The sequence below is a fragment of the Anoplopoma fimbria genome, chromosome 21 (genome assembly GCF_027596085.1).
Source record: "Anoplopoma fimbria isolate UVic2021 breed Golden Eagle Sablefish chromosome 21, Afim_UVic_2022, whole genome shotgun sequence".
Classification (NCBI taxonomy): domain Eukaryota; kingdom Metazoa; phylum Chordata; class Actinopteri; order Perciformes; family Anoplopomatidae; genus Anoplopoma; species Anoplopoma fimbria.
The window spans coordinates 4,907,883-4,931,683 of record NC_072469.1 but is presented as its reverse complement, the minus strand read 5'-3'; the positions used below and the strand labels follow the sequence as shown (position 1 = coordinate 4,931,683).

The window sequence follows — 23,801 nt, the reverse complement described above, 5'->3', positions numbered from 1 at the left end:
GGATTTTGAATTTTGTATATCAGTGGTTATCTTTATTGGGAACACAAAAATGTCCTTGGATGACAAGATAGCGCATTTACAAACTGAATCCTCCAATATTTTGGGGGATATTTAGCAATGAAATCTTGGCAATGTTGGAAAAAAAAAAAGTGTACTCAAGTATTGGGAACCAGACTGTGTTGGCAGGACATCGGTTGCATGTTTCATTTCTGTGGCGCTATAAAAACATTAAAAAAAGGTTTGTTTTTCTTTCTCCAGCACGGAAATCTTCTAAAAAAAGTGTTTCCAAGATGTAGCACTCCATCCATCTGCCAAGCTGCAGATCTCTGCTCATATTTACACTCCTTAATCTTTCTTTCTACAGTGGAAAGAAACTCACATTTATTGCCTTTTTTTCTTTCCTAGTCTTGAGAAGAACTTAATGTCCTGGTCTTCAATTAAATCACAGCTAAACTCAAGTTCTGGTATTCGCTCCAGACCAGGTCTCTACAAACATCCTCCAACTCATCGGTTCATTGGCCACTGAGACAAAAACATTTTTCCAAAAACCTAGGCTTCACTTTTGACTACCAGCGGAAATTTGACAAGTCTCGACAGTTGGTGAGTCCTACTACTTTCACCTGAGGAATATTGCAAAAATACAGCCACTGCAGTTGGAAATGGTTTACTGTGCTTTTGTATCGTCCCACTTCGACTTGAACTGTAATTATCAATTATCATTTTTGCAGCCTGAGCCAAGACCCCCTGTTTGTGTGGCACTTTGGTTTTGACAGTTGCTTTATAAATACAATTGTACTTACTTACTTCCTTTACTACAATGCTGCATAATTCACCAAGCAATAACAGCATTAGCTCAAATTGAAGGGTGAACATAAATCAGCTGGTGCACAGCAGTATTCTATCTCCTTCCTATCAAGCCCTCTTATCAACTCTGAAGCATAATCACAGCTTTGGTGAGATCACTGTAGCTAATTAGCAATTAGCCTATTTATAGGCTCCTGAACATACTTTAATAGGCAACATGGCAAGTAGTGTAGTTAATTAGGATGCTTTCGTGCCCTTTTTCTCCACCCAAATTGCTGAAACGAGATCAGCAGGTTGAAAGAGGCCGTGACCTTGTACTCTTAACATAGGTCCCTTGTGGGAATCCCTGCCCCACTACGATGCCGTGTTTCTAACAGCAGGGGAATTCCCAAGATGCTAAAAAAAGTCTATTTTTATCTTAGAATACGCGGCCGGGCCTGCAGATGAAGGGGTAAGCACTTTTGTTGAATGAGTGTAGAGGGAACACTTGGCTTCCCAAGCTAAACATTACTCAACTGACGTGCATCACATTCTCAGAGGGGTTTGGGGAGTTCACCGAGCATACAGCGTAATCAAGTGCCGGTGAAGAATGGACATGTTTGGATGAGATATAAAACTAAGCGCTACCTTATGAATTTGTGTACGACTTTCGGGAAAAATATGACCAAATGAGCAGTTTAATTTCAAGCAAATAAACTCCTGGTATTGATTATTATTCGTCAAGGATAAAAGTTGATTTTCCTTTTGTGGAAGCAAAGGTATAGGAGGTAACTTAACAATTTTCAAGCAAGAAATCAGCGTATCATAGAAGGTTTCTTACATTTATAATGGCTGGAAAATCCTTAAAGACGGAAACCTTTAAAAGCACATTTATAACATATTTTATTACTTTGTTATGGGATACATTACTACCCCTAAGAGATCTACTGGTTAACAAAAGTAAGGTTAATATGAATTGCGCATGTCATTGTTTGTTATGTTGCTCTAAGAGTTCATTTCCAAAGTATAATACTGGATAAAAATTGCAGTTTCATTTACAGGCATCCGCCATTTGAAATTTCCAGTAGAAAAATGATTGCTGACACAAAAGACAACTCATTATGGGACATAATGGGGCCTAAAACCTTTGCATGCAAATGAGGCAACATTTCTGATGGGCAAATCAATCTTTTTTCATGACACTCACTGATTAATGAATTTCAGTTGGCAATCAGTTTTCAAAGTCTTTTTAAATGAATCTCATCAATTCAACCTGCCTTATGTCCTTTTTTGAAGCTAAAAGAATGAAACAAACATCATAACTGGCTCTTGTGCACTCAAGTAATTCAAAAGTGTCCATTACACTCTTGTGCTGTGATCTTGGAAATGATCGTTCCTCTGTAGCCGTTCCAGTACGGATAAAGGACTTGTTACAATAGCTGCCAATACAATGCGTGGCCTTTGTCTAGTCTTTGTAAGTTATAGACAGCTGGAAGTAAAGATTACAGGACATGAGACAACTAGATGTAAATCACAGAAACAATAGGTGACCGGGATGGCTTTGGTTTTGGGCCACCACAACATCTACAACCACAACAACTTAACTACAGCTGGACAACAAAAGTCGTTAGAGGTTTTTGGTTAAGGTTCAGATCACACTTAGGTTGGAGAAAGTGTTCTCTCCCTTGCACAGTCCTGCTCATAACGGAGCTAACAGCTAATGCTAACAGAGCTTGCATTATGATGCATTCTATTAAGTACATATGAGTATTTGGTTTAGCTAAATTATAACACTATCATGATGTGTTCTAATGTAATCTTGTAATATTTCGCTCTTGGAGAGAAAATGTATAAATACAGATGTTTGAAGGAGATGTTTTCCCAGAAATATACAATAAATATTAGAGAGAGAATCATGACCTTTATAACTTCCTAACACTAGCTTTAAGCAGCTTATAACATATAATTAAAACTAATAATGCCAATAATGTTTTTAATCTGACTACGGGACTGTAGAACTTATTTTTCAGGGCGGTTCCGTGAGGGTTGCAGAAACGTTTGTCTAGAGCCTTGTTCTCACAAAGAAAATCAGCATGTCAGAGTTATAAAAAATTCATAATGGGCCATGAACATTGCAACCGGTGCATCTCTATCTATTATACATTATATAGTGGTCATGGTTGGGACTTGAGAAAACCTCCAGGGAAAGTATGTAGGTCAGTATAATGTCCGTACAAGGGGAAATTACAAGTGTGTGTTGTTTGTACTTTTCTGTTTGCAAAAATGGGAGAGAGAGAGAGAGAGAAGGTGAGAGCAGACAAAGCAGGAGGGTAGCAGCAGTTGTGTTAACACTGATGGTGTTATTAATTCAGCAGCACAAAGGTACACAGCGGAGAAAATCAGCGTGTGATTGAGATGATTAGCGGCTGGGCCGGGACAACCTTGTGAACCAAGGTCAAGATGTAACAGTGATTCAAGAGACAGAGCTGGAATATCCACTTCAGCTTTCCAACAACATAGAGAGCACCATGGTGATGCAGAAATAAACCCTGCATGCTGTTGAGTGTACAAAACACCAAGACCATCAAAAGTCCCCTGCCACACGATGGTTTGGCACCAATTCTGTGTGTGTGTGGAGGGGATGTGTGTTTTTATGGATGTGCATGGTGTTTTGGGGGTTTTGTCGGCCCTTTGCAAAAACGTGGGTCGCAAGTCTTAGTGCTAGAATGAGTGACATTTCAAACAGAATTCTTGGCAGATGTTCAAACCCAAAACATAATTTTATAAACCGAATATTTCAGCAAATGCATTCTGGAGAGTGAATTTGGACTTCAAAGTTATGGACTGATAAAAAAGAAGAGGCAGAAAATGAAGAAGATGACATTTAGTTAGTGCATTTAAATTTAAATAACGAGACTAAGAGTTTACAGCCATGCTAGCGTCTCTCTGTGGCAAAATTAGGCTACCATGCTGATGTTTAGCAGGTGTAATGTGTACGATTGTAGTTTGCGTGCTTATTTGCACACAAAAAAAGAACAGCGGGACTGGTTAGAATATGATTAGTTTAGCAGATATTTGGTCATAAACCAAAGTATTGCCCAAACTGAAATATTAACCCAATCATCACCAAAGTTACTATAATTAATCTTGAAGGGCACAAGAATTTGTTTAGCAAATAGTTTCATACAAAACCACAAATGTCATCCTTATGGTAGTGCGAGAGGAAAAGTTAGGGGATCACCAAAGTCACAAGGATTCATCCTCTGGGGACCATGAATGTTTGAACAGAATTCCATAGCAATCCATCAAAACGTTGCTGAGATATTTCAGTAAGGACCAAAGAGGTGGACTGAAATTTCCATCCCTGGAGCCTCACTGGTACCATGGCTGAAAAACATGTACGAGCCAGAGCTCAGAGCAGCAGTTGTAGTCCACAAATCAGCTCTGGGAAACTTGTTTACTGTCACTGATAAAAATCTATGTATTGAGTTATTGGATTGGAAACTCAAAATCCAGGTATTATGAGACTACACGACACATTTTTACCTCTTAAGACATTCAATAAATAATCAGAATCAAACATCGCCAAAGTGAACAATGCTTTTCTGTATTTATGCTCCAACTCTGATGCTTTCTTCTCATTCTCAGATTACAAATGTTTCTATTTCTAACCAGTGGCCCTCACTCTTCTCACTCAGCAGCCCTCAACAAGAAACAGCGCAGAGTCAGGAGTCCTTGTCGTGACGGCTGAAGTAATCATTCAGGTTATGTGTCACTGCCTTCCAACGGCCCACGTCCCGTCCCCCCCCCAGGGCCTCCGCCACTTGTTCTGAGCAATAAGCTAATTGATTGAAACATTCATCATCATCCACAGCCGCGTTCTCGTATGAAAGGTGCCCCCAGGGCGGCAAAGTCCTAGACTTTTGAAGAACGGTGAAACACACTAATGGAAGTGCCATTAGTGGGAGAAAAAAGACAGCCTCAAACAGCATGTGTACACTTTTTCAACAGGAAATTAAGTTGAGATTGTAGTTGAAAATATTTGGCTATGTCACGATTCATCTAGCGGCACCATGATTGGCATACATCAGAGCCGTACTGTGTCGTTAATCAAAGAAAAATACTGTTTGCTCTTGGCTTAATGTGAGTGGTCTGCAGTCAGAGTTTAGGATAAAATTGATTGCCATATATATATTTTTTTTTTTAATATTGTCCTTGACAGAGCGTTGGCATATTCTGGTTGATTTTCACTGTTGTGTGCAAGTTCCTTTAATGTGATGGTGATATATATGCAGTGCCTATTTTCAAAAACAACAAAATGGAAATCGTATATAGTTTGCTTTTACTATAAAGTTAAGTTATCTACACTGAGTCATGTTTGTCTATCTTGTCTATCTATCCTTCTATCTATCTCCCTTTCAAGCTTGTAAGCACTAACACATACACATTGTGATACAATCGGGTGCTCCGATCGATCCGCCACCAATCGTTATCAGCCGAATAAACAGTTGTCGAGTCACGAGACTCTTTCTTTCTCTCCTTCTCATAATTGAAATACTTCGTATAAAATGTTGTTATCCTGACCGGAGCACCATTAACTCCAACTTAATTTGAGTTTGGTTGTGATTTTTTCTGGTGAAATTGGTCAAAATAACTAGGTTGAAAAATGAAAGAATCGAGGACAACAATTGTTAGAATTTAAAAAATAGCAATGCCTTCAAATAACTTTGAAGCTTATGACACTCTTCTGGGTTATTGTATTTTTCTTGTCAACAGTCCGAGCCTCATTTTGTTTTGCCTCTCTCTGCTCGCCTGGTGAATCAGTCATCCATAGCATCTGCCTCCATCTGAGTTTGGGCTGCCTGCATGCTTGGCTGGGCAAACAGCAGCTTGAGAGGCAGGATGTGAGGGGAGGCCGAGGGCCGGCCGGCTGGCTGGCTGGCTGGCTGGCTGGCTGGCTGAACGACTGCATTTTGTCAAATTCAATTGCTGGAATGGTGGCACTTAAAACGCTGCTAAGAAGCAGAAGAACAACAGTGGATGTGTGATTAAAGGAATTCAAATCCTGTCAGAGTTGTGCATGCAAAACAGAATGTGGAGTCTACATGTGAGTGGAAGCGAAGCATTGATTCAAATGAGTTTATAAGGAGCAACGAGGGTGGTTTGGAAATGTGACTACGTCAATGAATCGCTTAAGTAAATAAACTGCTCCAACACCAACTAAACCGACTGCTTTGTTTCCAATAAAACAAAGAAAATAGTCCCAACGCGGATCTATAGCAGCCAGAAGTGATTGTCTTTTTTATTCAAATGGCCCCAAAGAAACCCATTAAACAAGAAATTGCTGCACATGCAGAGGGAATACCTGCATGAGGAAAAAAAAATACAGCAATAACACAAAATGAATCCCTGTTTGCAAATACGGGGCATCCCTCACAAAGCTGTTTTTAATCACATTACCACACACACAGACACACACACACACACACACACACACACACACACACAGGTCTACAAGACTTGATTACACTGCATTCGTGCTTTCTATTCATATCTGGGAAGACATCAGCCTCCCACGTCACCTCTGATTTACCTGGCCGTGCACTTTAGCTCCAGGAAGATACAGTAGGTATTAAGCTTTAACAGATAGGACGATCGTTAGCCATAATTCCTATTTGCACAAGAGTATTACGATACAAACAAGTGACGCGATACACTTTGAAAAGTGATAACAAGGTGGTTCAAATCACTGCTGCTCTTGTAAAATTCACCTCCGTAAATTCCTTCTTCTATACCTCTCTGTATCTGTGTTGTTTATCGAGTAGATATGACAACAATGAGCACTCCTGTATGATAACGCTGTCATGCATCACAAGTCACATCCTGCAACAAACCATGACCACAACAGCTCTCCTCATTCAGATGAAGGTAAGCATACACTTAAAACACTCACTGCACTGTAAGCACACTGAGATCATTATTTTGCAACCCAGTTAAAATCTATACCAGTAACCATGTATTTCTCTCCTGATAGCCTCCCTACACACACACACACACACACACACACACACACACACACACACACACACACACGCACACACACACACACACACACACACACACACACACTATGTCAAATGTCTCTGGTATTGACTGTCCACGGAAAGGTGGAAGTACTCAGACAAAGAGAGTGATTAATTATTCAAAGAGGCTCACTGCAATCCATTACATCACATGCATTATGAAGGAGTCTGATCTACAGCATCTCGTCGAGATCTATCGCTCCTAATGATGAGACTGAACCGGCAGGTAAGAGGCAACGACCAGAAGGCTAGCCGCTGGCTAGCAAGTAGCTCTCGACAAACAAAAGGTTACAATGAAAGCAGGCAGAAAGTATTAATGTTTTAGTCATGCATTTTTGGTTGCTATGCAAACTGCTGGCGTAAGTTGAAAAGCTTAGTTTCTCTCTGCTGTTTACACTTATTTAAACAAGTATGTTTTCTAGGTATACACAATTATAAAAGCGGCTATAATTCAAACTTCTATATTAGGAATGGAACTACTTGTTTATGAAAGGGGTCACCGATTGCAGGTACCCTTTGCTTTGAATAATTTTAGCATCTTTTAGAAAATGTGTGTGGTTTTACGCTCTGCAACGTTACTGTTTTGAAACATTCTTCTCTCACAGTGTAAACTTAACTGCTCAGCAACAAGCAGAAAATAAGCAAAGTAAGCTACTATCTGGTGAACATAGTGGGACATTTTGTAGTAAAGGAGACAGATATTTCTCTCAGAGGTTGGTGGAGACCAAAAATAGAGCTAAAAAAGAGAGACAATATAGACTTACATTTTTGTCCAAGAACATGAATGACAATGTCGCTCCGTCACTGCTGGTTGTGGAAATGAGCGACTGTTTGCTAACTAAGTAAGTGCTGTATTTTCTACCCTTGTTTCAGCTACCAAAAAGCCAAATATAAATGTGAAATATTTAAGATACAAGAAATGTCTGCCATATTTTCTGTGAAGAGAATTGTTTTGTTACTCCTGTTTGCATTCCTTCTGATGCGAACTCGAAATATGTCCTAAAGCACAATTCTTTTTGTTTTCTTTTGTTTGTCTTGTTTGCTTTGTGCTGAAAAATAGGCTACAACTGCATTTCATTCCGTAACCCTGTGTTGCATAATGATCGCTGAATCCTTGAATAAGTAGCTAAATGGTAACTTTCTATTCAAGCTCGCATCGATGAAAATAAGAAAAAGGATGACAGTTCTCCAATTTGAAATGGTAGATGTGGATAGATGAGATCCTCTTAAAAATAGCAGAGCACGGGGAGTTTTATCATCTTGTCCAAGAGCTCTGCCCACATGTTCCAAGGCCTTTAGACGGGCTATTTTTCATCAGTATATAAATGGCCCGGCTATTTTCTCCTCTGCCAAGGCTGAGCATGTTTCCAACTCTCCATCTCCATCATCACTTAACTTTTAAATTAAATATATTTCTTCTTGAGCATGTAAACGGACTCTTAAGATTTGGAACAGAGTCTCTGGTAGTCGTCTAAAAGAATATTGGTCATATTGGGCCCATCTGTCCATCTAGTTTCACGCAAAGCTGTGCATTCAGTTTCAACAGACAGACACATCATACTTCATAACAACATAACCTTGATGAAGATAAGGAGGTGCGGGTGCGTTTAACAAAGTTTCAGGTGTGACCAAAACATATTTTTTTCACTGTAATCATGACTCACTGACGGATACATTCATAAGGATGATTATCAAGGGATTGTTTGCACAGTAACAGTTTTAACTTTTGTATAGTATACTGTGTTTTATTTAACACAAAAAGCAAGAAAAGTACTAACTGCAAGTGTCCCTTTTTGCAGAACATTACTTTGGATATAAACAAACTAATCCCCCATATATACATTTCAAATCTTATAGGAGATGTTTAAAAAATAAAAAATGTATGTACAGAATATTAAAACAACCCATAGTGTTTAGTTAAGTGGTTTTAACAGTATCATTAAAGAGGAATTAGAATACTATCCATCACGTGATGTACAGTGCTTTTCCATGAAGTACCTCGTTGAGACGTGACTGAACGCATGTAAATTACAGTTCAGATTTCCAGAGCAAATCACTCTTTTGTCACTCACCTCCATAGTGGTCAGGTTGCATCGATGGGTTCCAGCAAACCAGCCGTCAGTGGAGCACTGGTCGATATCAACATCCTGCAGATTGATGTCGACTCGCACCACGCCCCTGCAAGACAGGAGGACACCATTAACCCGGCTGTTTGAAGAATTAGCAATGTCAGTGCAGAGTGACAGGTTTGTATCCACTGAGAGTTTAAGAAAATTTAAAAATGTTCAGGTTCAGTAAGATGTTGGATCACAGCCTGAGCAAAAGAGCACTCTTCTTAGTGCTGCAGTAATTGCATTTCTGCAGAGATCCCCTTGTTAGTGTAGATAATTCACATAATGAACATTTATTATTTACCATTAAACATTGTTTTGTGTTCAAACATGAATGTGATTACATAATTAACAGAGAATAGTAAAAAAAAAAAAAATCATCATATTTGGCAAATCCTAAGAAGGTAAGTTAAATATATAATAGCCTATTAATGATGCATTCACCTTATAAATCATGGCATATTTCTCTCTTTTTCATAATACTACATTAGCTGCTTTTGATATTGGTGAACCTGGAGTTGGTATTTTGTGATTTATAAAATCAGCAATTCAATAATATCACCCTCATACAACATTTAGCATTAGCAATTTGTAGAATTAGTGCTAATATAAACAAGATTTAAGAATTGAATGTGTGCGAGCATTTAAATACAGAAATTAAGCCTGATAAGGGGGCAGGAGAGAAAAGTCCATCCACAGAACTTGCTTGAGAATCGTCTGTACATCCGTGATTTAAACTGCAGTTAAGAGCTGCTAAAAGCTAATTCAGCATACCTATTATGGGGCCAGTTTGTGAAAATAACAGCTAAGTAACAGACTCGATGGCTACATTGCACTTCCTCTTTATAATGCCCCGAAAAGGATGGCGTCACACTTTGAAAACCCTTAACTTTTCATGTACACAAATGTACAGTGAATTAAGGATCACAATGTTCAAATTACACACAAAACATAACAGGCTATAATGCAAATTCAGAGAAGAATATGTACTACTGATTGACTGTAAAAACAAATGTGCTTTTGGGAATCAGAAGAACAGGAATATCCACATTTTAATCCCCTCTCTTCCTGCTCAGCTGAAACTCATATGGACAGCGAGACGATAAACTGACAATAGATCACTTAACACAACAAAACACTCAGCAACGGTTGCTTGGAGAGGATGGAGTGTGGTCGATTTCGGCACAGCTGAGCCAGGCAGGAACTTCTAACACGGATGCTGAGGATTTACACTTACTTAGCTGCTTAAAGCTCTATGAAGAGAAGGTCAGCGTCTCTGATACTGAAGGTCAGTCTCTCTGATTTTTACCGTCTTTTCACTGGTGTGGCATATGTCTTTTTCTATCTGACAGCTGCAGCCAACAGGACAGACCAATGGCTGAATACAATATATAAGAAAATCAAGCAAGTATAACCTATATCTAGTTGTATTCTACACATGAACTATACATTTCAGACAGAAGCAGTTCAGCAAGAACCTCTTAACTGTCTCTCGGTGACCCCAGCCCACGTACAGGCTTTTCCTCCTGGCAGACTTAAAAATGGAGCGCAGCCTGAGGCGAAATGTTGTTAAAAAATCTATACTGACTTTAAACATTGTGGAGGACATGCTGGAGAATTATAGCGCTGCAGGATGAGTGTCATGACACCTAGATAATGTGCAATAATAAAAAAAGGAATTTCACATACACATGGATGCCTTATTCATAGAGAACTGGCAAAAAAAAAACTAGATGTTCTCATGCAGTTTTTCAACAGAAGCCACCAAATAAATATTCAGAGAGCTGGATCAGTATGAATAAAATACACAACTCGTCCAAAGCGAACACCTGAATCTGTGTTGTAATCTGTTTAATGAGGCAAAACCTGGAGCTGCCTCACCGACAATAAACCAGTGACTGACTTTGTAATAACCTTTAACTGCCGTGACGCTTGTGTGAGCATTGACATTCACATTATTTTGTTAGAGGATTAACAGATAGCAAAGAGAAAAGCAGAGTGCAGTGACTGCTGTTTCAGGGTTGATTTCACCTTTAGATGAAGTGTGTGAATTTCTACCAGTGATCATTGGCTAATAAGTCTTCTTTTAGAATACTATGATTTGTATTATTAACCAGGCAACAACCTCCAGTTCTGAGGAGTGAAGCCAATATGGAAGTGTCTTAAACTTGCATTCTATCTACTGGCCATCAGGGGGCGACTCCTCTAGTTGCAAAAAGAAGTCTGACTGTATAGAAGTCAATGAGAAAATGACTCTATTTCTCACTTGATTTGCGCCGTTCATTGGTTGCAAAAAAGCCAAGATGCCGACGGCCAAAACGCCAAACTCAAGGCTTCAAAACAGCAGTCCACAAACTAATCGGCTTGTAAAATAGTAAAGAGCTGTTATGTAGATGCATCGAAGCAAACATCAAAATACAAGATAAAAAACAATGTCAGAATATGTTTTACTCGAGCTATTGAGTTAAAAACGTCTGCCGTCTAGTCATCTTATTTACAGTGTCAGTGGTCTCTTTTTGAAAGGAAAACATTCAAAATGAACTATTAAATGCAACAACTGCATAAAAGGACAAGTCAAAGCAACTAGTTTCAGAACTTTTTCTTTTTTCCCATAATAAGCACCAAATAAGATAGCCCTTTCAAGGAAGCTACAAAGAAAAATGTTAGGCAACTATGGACACATGAAATAAAGCGTTAATGTGTTGACTTAACATTTGAATATCTCTAGTACCGGCTCATAATAAGTGTGGCATTCAAAACAAAGTACAAAGCAGCAACAGCAAAAAAAACAACTTGTTAGCATGAACAGAAATAGCAGGTGTAACTGAAAAGACAAAGAAAAAAGCACCAACAGCTCAAACTCGGTGTTAAAAAATGAAAACTAACGGACACCGGATTCATTCACATAATGAATTCAAACATTTTAATTAAGTATATTCCGTCTTTGTCTCCTCAAACAATTTATCAAGTGTAAATGCCTACAGGTTCTGTATCAGAAAATATCAACAAAAAGACAATGCTGATATTACAGAGGCACGTTAACACCTTGCCCCGTCTACTGCTCCGATTTGGTTTCCATAGTTACGCCTCAAGTCAAACCAGCTCTCGTGGTAACTTAGCTAAACATCACACAAGGAAGAAAGTGGCAGAGCATGTTTCTCAAGAAGAGAAGGCGGAAAGCACTGAAACTGTGACAAAGAGTTAAAGCTCACTGCTGATCTAACTTCAGTCAAGTTGATTAACATATGTGAACTAAAATAAAAATGTTATCTATTGTGAGTTATACAACTAATAGCTGATTTATTGCATACAGCAACTGCACCTGCTACAGCACTGACATCTCACCATGTCAAAGATATCTTCAATCCTTTTTAAATATTAACAACATATTGATAAAATCATTTCAAAACCTACTCATATTTAAACCATGACACAGCATAGGCCAATATTGTGCCTGTCCATTTAGCTTTCACTTACACACACACACACACACACACACACACACACACACACACACACACACACACACATGAAATCTGCTGGTGTGGCATGCTCTCCAGATGTAGGAGCTTGTTCACTATAACCAGCTCCCAGTGGACACTGGGCGAGTGCAACGCTCTCAATCCCTGTACTTCTGTTATTAATAACTGCTGCTCCGGTCCTGCCTTGGGGAAAACTGACCCCCCTCCCCCCCCTACTGCACTGCTGGCTGTTTTGTCGAGAAATTACCTCCGTTTCAATTCTCCTGTATGTAATAAGGGTAGGAAAGAGTGAATCAATGAAGCACAAGAACAGGATGCAGGATTCATCAAAATCTATGTGTCACTGGCGGCTAAAGGTTTTTGCTTGTTTGATTGAGAATCTTATAAAAAGAATAAAATAGCACGTTTTCTCCTTTATTTCCCCTCAAAATCATCCACTTCCAACTTGTGCACATAAAGCATATAAAATAGCATGTAAAAAAATAATAATCTGGGACTAGTTATGTAACAGCGATGTCAAGTGAAAATGCGTTCAGAAAGCACAAAGATCGGGATCGTAATTATAGAGTGGCAACAAGAAACATAAGCATCATGGTGGCCATCAAGGCCCTCGGGGCATAAAGACAGGATTATCACAGAGAGCAGCAGATAGTGGAGCCCCGAGGAAACAGTGCTCTCTTCCTCTCATCCCCCATTCTTTGTGGGGTCTAAAGGCCAGGGCGGTAAAGAGAGGAGCATCCCACCAACGGGTGCTCTGGTCTTTCTGACACACCAGTCAGACTGTGCTAATGTTAGCCCTTAGCATTGTGAAGTTGACTGGAGATATATCTGGGTAATTGCTTCGGGCTACAAAGGGATATTCATTGAAACGTTCTCGCTATAAAGGCCCCTATATCCAGCCCTTTGTTACAAGTCAGTCTCTGATGCATTCATGAATGAATACTGAATGTCAGACCTATAGGCTTTCAGCTGTTTGTCTATATTCAGGCCCAGAAAATTGGCTCTGAGATTCATCTGCCCATTTAACCACTCTTTTAAGACCACAACGCTGTGGTTAAGTCTGAATTTCGACTAATCAGAGCACATAAGACTTATTCATATGATTATTGTCATAGTTAATTTCACAGTGAACCCATTGCTCTTCACACAGATGTTGGTAAAACAAGCGCAGTGAATGGATTAAGACTAATACCAGATCAAGCGCTGCATAATAATCTATTCTACTAACAGCTATTATTAGCTGTCTCTCAGTGGGGACTGCAGTGTGATAACATGAGGCATACATGATCATTTTAGTGCCTTCCATATGCAATATAATTTGCATTAATGTTTTATTTTTAAATAAAAACATAGCATGGTTCACTTTGAATATACTGTACAGCTTATCCACTTTAAAAACAGGTACATTTTCAAACATTTCTTATGCTTTCCATATTTTCTATTGTACATTTTTCTTAATTATGTTTCTTAACTTATGATTTATCATTATGCACCAAAACACAAAGACAAATTACTTGTAGTATGTGTAAATCTAACGTTACTTGTCAGTTAAACTGTTTCTGATTCTTTAAATTATTACCTAACAATAGCAAATTAGCATTTATCAATTTTAGTGCACAGTAACTGTACATACTATAGTGTACTATTTTGGCTGATATTAAGTAAACATAAACTACCATTTTCTACAAAAACGTGCTGGTCATTAATGTATTAAAAGGTCGGTTTGTGTGCTGTTCTACCAAGAGTTTGACAGACAGAGGGACGAAGGGGCTAACATCAACCTAACACTGAGCTTAGTCAGCTAACGTTAGTCGCCACCAAAAGAAGACAAATACACTTTTCTTGTACTAAAGAGAAAAGAAACGTTAGCTTAGCATAGAAGCTAGCATTAGGGGTGACTAGAAGCTAAGCTAAAGTGAAGCTAACTGCTAATGTCCTTCAAAATTGGCAGGGTTGCCAGGTTGGATTGATAGAAATTAAAGTGTGACTAGAGACAGTTTTCACTCATATGAACAGAAGCTTTTACAAGTATGTTATCACACAGCTTTGACAGAATGTTAATGGAATGGGGAACATTTCAATTAAGTTGTAAAATAACTGGAATGACATTCACTTTTGACAGCCATCAGTTATTGGTCATTGCTGGTGGAGCTGAGATTACTGGATTCAGTGTTCTGTAAATCAAAATCATATTACTCGTTTCAAATTTATTGGAATATAGTCTAACTTCTCATTGGTGGAAAGCGTCTCAAATGGTACTAAAAAGTAGCTCTAAATATCACAACTCATCCAAACATAAATTGGATTCACTTAGTCTGACAACATGCTGACTTCTTAATCATTTTCTATTTCTACACACATTTAATACAGAAGATGTGACATATGGGTGTGAAAGCTTGTAAAATAACTTTTGACAGTTCTTCATTGAGCATTTGCATTTTTCAAGTCACCTGGCCAACACTGGTAAACTTTCAATTAAACTTCACAAACACAAACCAAATGAGATTTAATATTTTTTCATCTATTCTGTAAAGTTGTTTTTTTTTAACACAAATCGCATTTATTAAAGATGTGTTTTTCCTCTTTTTACTTTTGTCACTTGATACCACACTTAAAAAATACCCAGCTCAAGGATTCTTGTATAGGATTTGGCGGCATCTAGTGTTGAGGTTGCAGATTGCAAACAACTGAAACTTCTCCCATGTGCAAAGCGTGTACTACGGGGCCCGACGCGAAAACGTGAATGTCCCCCTATAGTTTGTCCATTCTGGGTAACTTGGCGGCAGACTCCATGAAGAGGAACAACTCTGTACGTAAATATGAACGGCTAATGCTAAGGTAACATATCGATTATGATATTATGATATACCGGTGATTATACACTAAAGAAAAAATACTTAATTAATATTATATTCCATTTCTGCCAATAGACCACCTCAATGCTACACAATGTTCCTTTAAGTATGTGCTCTAACTTTTGAATGTCACTGTTGCAATGCGAACAAACTACATAATCTAATCCTGTTTATAGTTAGTATGCTGTATGGACAAGATTAATCATAATTTAAGTAATTCTTTATGTGGGTGTACAGTAATTGGCCATAACTGCAGCAGCATATGAGTTCATAATATAAATTAATGACACTCTTTAAATTAATGACAATGTCGGGACATAAATACTAATATAGAAATGTCTGAAAAGCTATTTTAAGACGTCGTTTGGTCATTTCTAATCTGTATCCTTATTAAACACTGATTTTTTTTTGTTATCATATTGTCTATATTTGCACAGGAATGAAGAGCATCCGCATGTTTCTTCTGAAGCTGTAGAATTAAGCTCAGATGTCTCCAGCTACACTGACTGTGTGCAGATAAATAAAGAATAGTATAAAGGAGAACATGTAAGACTTGCACAAGCTTAAAGATTATCCTTTTTCTTATCCATGTAGCCAGAAGACTTGCACGCCCAGATGAACTTGCACATATCTCCTGCCCCAGAGTGTCTTGAGAAGAACACATTGCTGTCCTTTTAGAAAGGGCACAGTTCGTGCATTATGTCATGGAACAGTCACAATGCAAGAACCGTGAAGCCCTCCAAAGAAAAAAGATGCCTCTTATGTGATGGAAATGCATTAAGCTGACAGGACGAGCAGAAGCTAATGTGAGTGTAGCCGCTGGGCAGGATGCTGCTTGTCTACCAGCGTTTCACTGCGACCTGGGTCATTTTATTGAGTTCTGTCGCTGGTAATCAAAAAAAGGACACAGCGCCCGTGGCGAAGCGGCTGTCAAAGAAAGGGAATGCAGAGGTTTTTTTGATTTTTTTCTCTTCTGGACCCTTCACACTCTTGTCATTAAAAGCACTCCTCTGAAGACAAAACACCAAGTTGTCACAACTGCTGACAAAAAAAAACCTGACAGTTGTGAGGAGAGTGCTGATTGATAGTCTGACTAAAGTAGGTGACATTTACATCAGAATTAAACAGTTTAATTCTGAATGAAAAACTTATTATGGCTTTTAATAAACAGCGCTTTATCCTTGCTATTTCCAGCCTTATTATCCCATTTTTGTCCTTTAAAACTGGTAGCTTCATCTTACAATTCATGCAACAAGCAATATTCAAGTAACCAACATTCATTGATGACTTGCATGTTAAGGTTGCATTCAAATTCTATATTTTGCATTTCAATTTCAAATCATACAATAATGCTGACAGCTGCAGAATTAGAGAGAACAAGAGGAAACTGTTGTGATCGCTCTGTGGAAATATTATAGCAAGACACACTTAATGGAAATTGGAAAAGGGATATTCGCCAACTTACAGCAGTATTTGTAAAATAAATTTTGAATCTCTTAAACCTCGAAAATGGTGTTTAACTTGTCCTTTTTCCTCATATGCTTGTCCTCCTTTATATTGCTATATAATTATTATGAGACATCTACAAAAAAAAAGTATTTCCTGTATTTTGCATTCACCTTACAAAAATGTTAAAAACCTGAAAGTAGCTGAATTCCTTTTCCCCAGTAAGCAATATTCCATATATAGTCCATTCTGATGCGTCCTTTATAATCTGCACACCAGATTAGTTAAGGATAAACCTGCAGTAACGATATTACAGATTTATATCCCTCGAGAGGCAACCAAAGTACATCACCATAATGGTATAAAAATCACTGAGATTATCCCCATACTTAGCAGTATTATTAGAAAAAAACAATATCTCCTTACAGCGAGCCCGAGGATTTTTTTGCAGCGTTGACATTTGCTGGCTGAGGGCGTCGTATTGACAGGCTGCCTCACTGACCAGCGGAGTCCCAGTGACGTCAGCCAATGGGGGGAAGGAGCACCTTTAGGATCTTTAACCCCTGGTTGCTTCAGGTTTCACTCACTGGTTCACTAATGATTTCAACGTTCTCACGTCTTTATCGAGTAAGAAATACTTATAGCTCAGAATCTCCATTCATTTCCCTCCCTGGATGCACTTTTTTTTTTCTCTCCTGCTCTCTCTTTCATCTCAGCTTACCGTCATATATTATGGTGTTTAGCCTCGGGTATTGTGGGGTTTCCTTCCTATTTGTTTCTGGATGGTGTCCATCCGAGCAGATGCTGCCGGCTCCTCCCGGAGCTCGAGGCCTCCCACTCTGTCAGACGGCTGGGCGTCCCACAGCAGTCGGGCTGTCCAGACTTTAGCTGCTTGTACAACAAAATGGGGCGCCAAGCCAAGCGTAAATGAAGACTATCCTGCTATCTAATTATAACCTATTTGGCCTTTGGAGAAATGTGCAGAAAAGAATATCTTTACAGTCTACTTTTTAGATTTAAACTAGTGATAGTGCTTGATTTAGTGCTGCTGCTGCTGCTGCCTGAGCTTCAGCCTCAAAGCAATTAAGGTCTGTGTTGTGAAAGGTGAGTTTGAAGTGCAGTGTGTTCGCCTAACACATACACCAACTCCCTCTCTTCCTCTTCTGTGTATTCCCACTTTGTGTTTTTGTTCAAACTAGTTTTTTTTTTTGCATTTGTGTGGATGTGTGCTGCAACGCGTTCCTGTCTGAAGTTAGAGTGATCTGCCAATTAGGACGGTTCGTATCATCCTGAGGAATGTCTCAACCTCCAACAATGGCATGTACACACACACGCACACACACACACACACACACACACACACACGCACACACACACACACACACACATAGTGTTACACACTGCAGGCTCGGAAACAGCCAGTCCTCTCTGTGTGGTCTAAGCCGCCTCCCCTGCGTCTTGAGTGCAGCTGAAGAGGCAGACGGGAGGAGACGACATGTGAGGTGCAATTTCTTACACCTTCACGGAAACAAACAGGCCGATCTATATCAAACACATGTCCACACACTCCTCCTCTAACAAGTCGCATTGGTTTGTTTAGCACCTGCACGTTCAACAAACAAACGGCATAAAAAAACCACCCCACGTTTTTTTAATCTATTTCCATATGCCAAACGCATAAAAACAAGTCACATTGCTTCTTGCTTCATCATCACTCCGAACAGGAAGTGACTGAAGCATTGAAAAGGCCTGAATCAAGATGGTCCATGCAGGGTTGTTGTTCTACATCTTTCATTATTAATTCATTGTTGTATTGATTGTGTGTTCATCTGGATGGGAAGCGGAGGAGAGCTGATGTCCGAAGGCGGCTATATCACCCTCTGCTCTCTTCTTTCTTATCTGGCAGGGTGCTGAAGCACAGGGAGGACCAGTCGCCTGCTACTTTGAAAGATGGCTGTTGAGGAACAAAGTAATCGAGGGATGATGCATGGCAAAAAGGACACAAGAAGGTGCAACAGATCTTTGTTTGTGGCCTGAAATATTCCCCCAATAACTCTTGAAGACAATATTATGAGAAAAGCCACAAATCCAGCTATAGTTAGAAAGGTTATTCAGATATGGCAACTCGACTGCATGGCAATCTACTCCAATGAACGGCCATTAAAAGAGCTACATGTTGGTTGTTGAATTTAGTAAAACTGTGTCAAATTTGCACAGACCAACATTATGACAATAAGAAATTCCATCATCAGATGTGAACGCAGCGTCCTGGTCATTAAAGGTCCAGCGTGTAGCATTTAGGGGGGTCTGTTGGCACAAATGGAATATACTATTATGGAGTAAGTGTTCTTTGGAACAAACAATGGAGGACTGTTTGTGTTTTTTTGTTTTTGTGTCAGCCACCATAGTTCTCCTACACTCTTGGCACACGGGAGAAGTTTCAGTTGGTTGCAATCTGCACCCTCACTGCTAGATGTCGCTAAACCCTACACACTGGCCCTTCAGGAATAGTTTGACATTTTGGGAATAACCCTTATTCCCTATCCTTCAAAGAGTTAGATAAGAAATCGATCCCACTCTCATGTCTGTACTCTGAAAACAGCTGGATTGGCTCAGTTTTAATGTCTACAAAAACCAAAGTGTAAAAATTACAAATGGTGTTTTTTTACGGGAGATTATGTGACAAGCTATTTATTTGCTGTTTCCCTCTGCCTCCAGTCTTTATGCTAAGCTAACTGGCTACTGGTGGTAGCTTCCTATCGAACATACAAACATGAGTAGTATAAGTAACGGTTCTTTTCATATGAGCATATAGAGTTTACTGGTGTGTTTGATGAGTGTGGTTACTGCACTTTATGTGAATTTTCCAGAATATGAGCGTCGATGCATTCCCTTTTATTCCGTCTGATAAAATTCTTTCTGATTTTGTTTCCTTGATTAACATCTGTATCTGTGGAGCTTCCTATATATATATTTATGACTTGAGAACTATAATTGTGAACTTCATTCCCCGTGTGTACTTGCATTGAAATCAAAAAAGCATCCACAATTAGATATATTATAAGGGTTGAAATTCCCTTTTGTTAAACATTTGCTTTGATGAATAACTTGTGACTGAAAAGGCGAATCACACAAATGATATACATTTTCTTGCCGAGAGTTAGATGAGAAGATTTACACCGCACAAATCTTTTTCGTGAGCTTAATATGAAGCGACAACTACCAACTTCGTTAGCATAGCTTAGCATAAAGAAAAAATGCAAAATACTTGCATTGGTCTAAAATGTAAATGTTCTACAAGCAATCCATAAGATCTATAAGAATCCCCGACTGCATTTGTAGTAAACATGTAGGAAGTGTGTGTCTTTTTTGATTGGCGCAGCACTTTTCCCCCAGAGTAAGGAAAACATATTCATGAATGGATGTTGCTCTCGTGCTCCTTGAGGCGCAGCGGGATGTTTGCGCCTGAACAGACCCCTCTCCGGGGACATTAAACAATACCAAACGCCCACGCGTGTCACACCTACGATCTAATGGAGGAGGCCTCGAAAGGGGGGGGGACGGACGACAACAACAATACAGCTGCTTTGGCCACGGAAAGAAAGCATCTCTAACACAATTATTCAGTAAAAATCAAACCCATATATGAAAATAATTGAGCTTTCACAGATAAACTGGAGTTCTGACTGCTCGTAAAATAACTTCACATATTATCAGACTGCTTCAGTTAGACTGAGACTCAGTGTGAAGTTGCTGTGAGAGGCTTTATTCTCCACCAGGTAGCTCTTACAGTAGCATATAAATCACTGCAGGTTTAGACTCATTTGCAATCCGTGCCGGTGAGCGACTCCAGTCTATCAATTAAAGATTCATCGTAAGGCAGTACACACACAACTAGTGATCCGTATTAAATATTCATTGGGAAGATTGTTGGATCATATGGAGCCTTAACACTCCACTATTACCAGCACGTATATCAAGGACCGGTGGTGGCACAAACGTGGCACATTACACAAGCAAGCTGCAACAGGGGTGGCTTCAGGACATGGATTGTAAAAAAAAACCAACCAAAACAAAACCCCAAATACCAGACATATTTCATAATTTCTTCATCTGCTTTTGCTTTAAAAAATAAGGTTATATCTCTCCTGTCATGAGATTTCACAGCCGCCCCCAAATAACAAAAAGGGCACGCAACATTTCCTGAGTAGTATAGCATGCAGCCCAGAGAGTTTTTGATAAATGAATTATAGGGCCTGTAGCCAGAGGTTTCCACCACTGCCACATCCAGTAACATCCAGGGTTATTTTTAGCATCCCGCTGCCTTGTCAGACTGGAGGAGAGAAGAACCCCCCCTTGGTATTGGGGAGGACAGAGAGGCAGGGATTGAAGATGTGGTGGTGGTTTAACCCACCTGAACTCACCTGTACGTCTCTCGTGAATCTTATAATACAACTAACACAAGAAAATCAGCACTTTTAATGACAAAAAAAAAGTGATGTTTTTGCTGAGCTTGTCTTTTAACAGCCTTTTTCTATTTATAGGCTAAATGACTGCTCAGGTTTCCACCATCAGTGTGCCTACCTGAATTCAGGAGCCAGGTTGGGCTTCAGGCCATAGAAGGCAGCCGATAAGGTCAGGAGCCAACGGGGAACAAAATTCCCATTCTCACACTCCAGGTAGGGCGAGGACCATTTGACATGCGTCCTGTCCGGGATGAAACTCTCCCCTCTTTCCAAAGAGCTGTCAAGTGATCTATCATCTTGGCTCAGCACCCTCTTATGGAAGTTGGGCTTCTTCCTGTCTTTGACATCGTGGTACCACTCCGTGTCCACCGTGCGGTTGTGCAGATGGTGGTGCGCCACGCTGGAGAGGTCTTGGAGGACTATCTCCCCACCGGCCCTGGTGGCCTGGAGGAGCACCGAGGGCCCAGAGACAGACGAGTCCGGGCTGAAAGTGACGACCGCCCGGTGGATCTTGGCATCCCCCTCCAGGATGCTCCTGACTAAGGCATGGTACCACTCGATGTCTCTCCGGAGACTCAGCTCCCTGGACCTGTTGGCTTGCAGGATCATGTTGAGGAAGTTTGTGGCGTGCAGCACAGTGTCCAGCACGCTGCCCATGGAGGGATGCGGGCTGGCATGAGACCTCCCCCGCAGAGAGGAGAGCTCGTACCTCCTGGAGCAGTTGGCATGCTTCAAGGTGGTCGAGTCTCCCGTGTGCAGGAAAGCAGTGACCACCCGGGGGAGACGCTCCTCTGTCTTCTGCGGCAGAGGATGCTGAGGCGCACGGAGATGGAGATGGAGATGGAGATGCGCCAGATGCCCGCGGTGCGTCTGTGCGCCGTGCGTATTATTTGACCATTGCGCGTCTTTGTGGTTGGATCCGATCACAAACCCCACATGCAGCAGCAGCAGCAGAGACAGCCGGAAAACAGCCATCTCCCTCCAGAGAAAGCGTCCGCAGATGTTGGAGGGGAGGATGGAGTGGTGGTGGTGGAGATATTGCTGCTTGGAAATGACGGTGTCGCTGGGCGGGTGTGCTGTAGAAGAATAAAAAAATTGCTCCACTAAAGCATCGCCTCACCACTTGTAGTGCTTCATGCAAAAGCTCCACGCCTCTGATCTTGGAATGAGGAAAAAAAAAGCAGAAGAGGAGGAGGAGGAGGAGGAGGAGGAGGAAGAAACGCAGAAGGAACCCCGTCGCTGAATCCCGTCTCCTCCTTTACAGATGCCTCATACAGCTTGTTGATGTGGAGTATCCGCTTGCAGCTGTTTCCCCCTCCCACCTCCACCACCACCACCACCACCTCTCTCTCTCTCTCTCTCTCTCTCTATGTCTCTCTCTCTGTCTTGGCTTTGCTGTGCGGTGGATGTTCTCCCTCTGCAGGCTGCATACACTGAATCCAAACGAGCAGGGGAGGGAGGGAGGGGTGATGTGGGCAGGTTATTATTATATTTATATATTTATATATATATATATTTTATCATGAGGCACCGAGTCAGGGAACAAAACGCACTCCGCCCTCTTCCGACCACAGAGAGCATTAAGTAAGGCCTCCACCGACGCCACAGAGAGCTGCTCCCCGTCCTCCTCATCACCTCATCGGTCCGCCAGGAGCCCGCAGCTTCTGTCAATCACTGCCCGGCGTCTGGTTGGTGGAGCTGTCCGGTGCTGAACGGACAGACGGTTGATTCACCAAAATGAAGCACTTCATTTAGAATCCATAGGGAGGAGATTTGTTCTCACTTTGGCATTCAGGAGTCAAAAAGAAGCTTAATTACATTCACTTTCATTTGTAGTTGTGAAACTATTTGGGAAATATTTGAAAACCAAATTCACTGATGCCAAATAGTGTAGTGGGAAATATATATATCCATATGTGTGCATGAATTTAGATACTTAATATAATTGTATTCATATATGTGGGGGGGTTTTCTAAACACATTTAGGGGCCAATATTATTATTTGGCGTAGTGGAGAGCAATAGTTCTCCAATCAGAGGGTCATTTTGGCAGCATGTGTCCTTGGGCAAGACACTTAACCCCATTTCCAAGGCTTTTGTGGACTGGATGATGAATGTTAGTTAGAGTCTGATGGTGGCACCTTGCATGGTAATCAGTGTGTGAATTGAATGATATGTAATATACTACTGATTGTAAGTCCAAAAAGCGTCTCAAATGACTGTAATAATGTAATGTACCAATGGCATTCAGCATTATTACATTTCCATTTTTTTACCCAAACATAATTACCTCCAAATTCAAATGTTTTATCAAAACTGTTTTATCAAAAATACAAAGTACAAAAACAGAAAATATAAGTAGAGTGAATGGGGGTGGCCACATTTAGTTGCTTGTCTTCCAATAAGACATGTGATGAAAGGTTGCATAACACACCGAATGGCCCGAGATCTGGACTAGAGCAACCCCTGCCCGTATACTTTCATGGGTCAGGTTAAGCCCCTTGAAATCACCTGAATGTTCATGATAGTAAGCATAAAACAAACACATCAATAGATGTTATTTATAAAATGTTGGA

General features: G+C 40.3%; 1 protein-coding gene across 1 annotated transcript in view; it reads right to left on the bottom strand.

Annotated features, from left to right (window-relative positions):
• gpr158a (G protein-coupled receptor 158a) overlaps positions 1–22,201 on the bottom strand; it is a 65,345-nt gene extending 43,144 nt beyond the window's left edge. Inside the window, exons 1-2 of the mRNA XM_054623288.1 lie at positions 21,345–22,201; positions 8,939–9,044 (exon numbers count right to left, since the gene is read on the bottom strand). Coding sequence (XP_054479263.1) covers positions 8,939–9,044; positions 21,345–22,201 — 963 coding nt within the window. The remainder of the gene's footprint in view (positions 1–8,938; positions 9,045–21,344) is intronic.
• Between the last annotated feature and the right edge of the window lie 1,600 nt (positions 22,202–23,801).